General features: G+C 47.4%; 1 protein-coding gene across 1 annotated transcript in view; it reads right to left on the reverse strand.

Annotated features, from left to right (window-relative positions):
* Positions 1–521: 521 nt before the first annotated feature.
* The window catches only part of T265_03188 (hypothetical protein), a gene marked incomplete at both ends in the record, with an annotated part of 77219 nt that continues 73571 nt past the window's right edge, over positions 522–4169 (reverse strand). The window contains one exon of the mRNA XM_009167607.1: positions 522–689. Within this exon, the coding sequence (XP_009165871.1) occupies positions 522–689 (168 nt within the window). The remainder of the gene's footprint in view (positions 690–4169) is intronic.

Here is a 4169-nt window from a genome sequence, read left to right on the forward strand (position 1 = left end):
CTCCACCCTGAACTATTACACCTCCACCTACATTTTGCTTTTTGTGACCCTGTCCACTTACTCAACCGCACAAGGTCGCTCATGGTCAGTTACGATTTCATAGATTCAGTTGAGGTCAACCAGCTTCATCGCTAAACTAGCTGTACCTCATTCCCCATTGTTCTAGTTTTTGATTCTCACCACTATGTGACTTGTCACGCAGATGAAGGTGTACAGTCAGTTTTATCTCTTCCCCGCTGTGCCGTCGACCACAGTGTTCAAGTTGTAATGAGTCGACCGTGTCCCGTTTGGCACGTCCCCCACAAGTTCGGAAATGAACTTATTACTATTACCATAATACATACAGAGAAATCGTTCGGGTGGCGTTGCAGACAGCGCAGGGGGGTATTAGAAAAGAGTCACAGGACGGGTTCAATAATCGTTTAAACGGCTGTGCTGAATGCATCAGCGAATGGTACCACAATAATAATAATGTTTATTCCCAACTTTTGGGTGGCACACTATCTTGCATGATCATGCGTTTAGTCAGAATGAAGCATGACTGGGGGATCTGCAGGTAGTGGTGATAGCGCAAAAAAGGACAATGTCATAAACGGTCGGAGGTATTCGATGAAATAGTAATAGTGGGTTTCTTTCTCGGCTTGTGAATAACGATGGGAATGAGGTCCGACCAGTTCGAAGACAGCCTGCTGACACGAACTAAAACTGAAAAACTATTGCTGGCCTAAAGCGTTTGGGTAAATGGTCGGAGTCATAACGAGCAAAGTGGAGATGGGCGTTTAGTCAGAATGAAGCATGACTGGGGGATCTGCAGGTAGTGGTGATAGCGCAAAAAAGGACAATGTCATAAACGGTCGGAGGTATTCGATGAAATAGTAATAGTGGGTTTCTTTCTCGGCTTGTGAATAACGATGGGAATGAGGTCCGACCAGTTCGAAGACAGCCTGCTGACACGAACTAAAACTGAAAAACTATTGCTGGCCTAAAGCGTTTGGGTAAATGGTCGGAGTCATAACGAGCAAAAGTGGAGATGGAGATGGGATAATCCGACTTGGGGGAACATGACAAGTTTTGTCTCAAAAGTATGGTGTAATCTGAAACAAATTAGACTCACTGGTTGCAATGTTCCAGGAGAGTTAGGTGCAAGGTTGGATGGGGACATGTTGCCATAGCATAGGGCCAGCCGAACACCCTATGCGGATTTGAACTCGAGGAAGGGGCAAGCCGAAATTGCTGCAGAAAATAAGGCTGGTCAGATTTGAGTGAAAATTCATTGGGTGTGCAATAAATTGTCCGGGGGACGGAGTTGTCTTGCAGATTTTGCAGTTAATGGATGGAGTGGGCGGGAGGGCACGGTCCAGATGGGGAATGGAATGGTTGGAAGTGTGCTATCGAACTGAGTATGTGACAGCTGAACAGAAATAGCAGGACTGAGGTCACGTCCAATGGATGAGTTGGTGCAGTTTTTAAGTAGAACGAAATGAGAGGATCTGACGGGGTTATTAAGAGGACGAAACGATTTTATTTGGTGCATTCAGCACCGAATCATTCGGCGCGGAGTGTGTGGGAATGATAGAGGGGCTCACAGTAAGAGATGCAAGATAAATGGACGAAACTGGGTGCGGTGAGGAGGCTAGTGATGTAGTCGTTCTCTCCGAGGTAAGGACTGGACTCTATTATGAATGAACGGGAATTTTCTGCGTTGTTTGTATTGGGGAGGGCTTCGGAAAGGTAAGACGAGATACGGTTAGAGGTCTTAGAAATGGAGATTCATGTGGCATCTGTGTAGTGGGCGGAGGTCTGGATGGAGTAGGTGGTTGAGGAAAGGGGTCCAGGTAAAAATGCAAAGGTGTTCAGGAGGAGGAACTTGAGAGGGACCAAGATTTGGTAATGCTAGTTATAAGTTGAAGATCTTGCCATGGAACTGCATTGCATATTTTGTTTGTCCGCAGGTAAATTTTGGGTTTCGGTCGGGTCCACAAACGAAGGGCGACGTGCAAGAACTCGAAAAGTTCGTGTGAGGAAGTGTGGGGCTTTTACAGCAGGTTTTTGGGCCTGAGGAAGCACTTTGGTTGGAGGACACGAGGCATCATTTGGTCGCTGTGTCTGGAGGAAGACTGCATGGTGTCAGCGCCAACTCGTCTCTCATATTAAGGTTGGTGAGATACCGAATTTGCCAATTCAGCACTCAATCTAGTCTGCGTGACGGAGGTCAGGTATATCATAGTTTGGCTCTCAAAAATAGAAATGGAAGACTTACGGTCCTGAATGGGACGTTCGGGCCCTGGATCCGACAAGCAGGATCTGTGACGCAGTGGTATGAGCCAGCGTCACAATGTGGCGAGGGAGCATTGATAATTTCGGGATTTGGCGTCCGATCCAGCTTTAGTTAGCAACGGTTGAAGGCTAGGCTGGCATGAAACCGGCTTTGTGTTGTCGGGGACGGTTGGGGATCCGACTTAACTTCCCGCGAATGCATGAGAGTCCGGGTCGATTAGCAGATTCAGAATGCTATGATGTGAAACACAGGTTACTCGGCTACTATGCGCGCATGCGTCAACAGCGATATATCTTTCGTATTTTGCCTAGGATTTGGTCAAATGTAGAACCTCCAATTGAGTGGCCCCGAGAGTATGTATTGCTGCAGAAGGGTGGGGGGAAAGGGATCTTCCTGGTAGCTTTCATGGGTCGATTTTAGGGAGTTGGATGGTGAACTTTTGGAAAGTTGCCTTTGCGGTCGAGTAGAAGCAGCGTTGGCCTTTATGGTTTAGATTTTTCGAGTAAAGTATGGAAGAGCCCTGGATGCCAGCAGAAGAACGACAACGTTTTCATCCTTGCATTGCATTGAGATTGGGCAGCACAAGAATGGTTTTGACCCTCGGATACGATCACGAGCATTGTATGCGAGTCACTTTAAAAGTTGGCAAATCTCAGAGGCAATCGTGTCATCAAGAATCAAAGCCTTTTCCAGATAGGAAGGATCACAGTTACACGACGGGTTAGACTACAGACAGTTGACTGTAGGCCTCGGGAAGCGGCTACATCATTTTCAAACTAAAGCACACAGGCTCGGAGGTTTGCCTGGCCAGGGTGAACCCGAGAAAATAATAATAATCTTCATTACCGGTGGGTGGGTGGCGTACCGCCAGGCATGATCAAAATAAAGCATATCAGGCCGGATTTGTGGGTAAAAGGGAGCTTTTGGAAAGTTGCCTTTGTGGTCGAGTAGAAGCAGCGTTGGCCTTTATGGTTTAGATTTTTCGAGTAAAGTATGGAAGAGCCCTGGATGCCAGCAGAAGAACGACAACGTTTTCATCCTTGCATTGCATTGAGATTGGGCAGCACAAGAATGGTTTTGACCCTCGGATACGATCACGAGCATTGTATGCGAGTCACTTTAAAAGTTGGCAAATCTCAGAGGCAATCGTGTCATCAAGAATCAAAGCCTTTTCCAGATAGGAAGGATCACAGTTACACGACGGGTTAGACTACAGACAGTTGACTGTAGGCCTCGGGAAGCGGCTACATCATTTTCAAACTAAAGCACACAGGCTCGGAGGTTTGCCTGGCCAGGGTGAACCCGAGAAAATAATAATAATCTTCATTCTAAACCGGTGGGTGGCGTACCGCCAGGCATGATCAAAATAAAGCATATCAGGCCGGATTTGTGGGTAAAAGGGTTGCCCCCGAAAGGAGATGATGTTAAATGCAGTGGGCATCATCTGATGTAGACGCGGTTACTCCTAAACGGGCATGGAGCAAGAAAACCGCGGATACTACTGTTTTTCCCTCAGGGAAAATAACAGGCCCAAGTAAGATCAGGTCGTTAGAACTTAAAGGTGGCAAAAACAGGGGAATCTTGCTTGACACAGCACAAAGAAACCGTAAATTGCAGGAAACAAGGCGCGAGAACAACGCATCTGGTGAAGCAGCAGAGTTGGCGTGGTTCGGGCGGTCAATTTTTTTCCGCCACAGCGTCGCTAGTGGACAGACGCCTAAGGGAAAACAGGCTGATAATCTGGGGGTCGTTCTCCGGAAAAATCACGCCAGCGAAGCTGGCACAGTCGATCCTCAGCAAGCCTGATCAATCGCTCCACGCAGAATGGCTACGCCAAAAGGGAAGTAAGCGAACCCTTGGACTTCTAGTTACTCTTTCTTCCCCGTCCGAC

Source organism: Opisthorchis viverrini (genome assembly GCF_000715545.1).
Source record: "Opisthorchis viverrini unplaced genomic scaffold opera_v5_44, whole genome shotgun sequence".
Lineage (NCBI taxonomy): Eukaryota > Metazoa > Platyhelminthes > Trematoda > Opisthorchiida > Opisthorchiidae > Opisthorchis > Opisthorchis viverrini.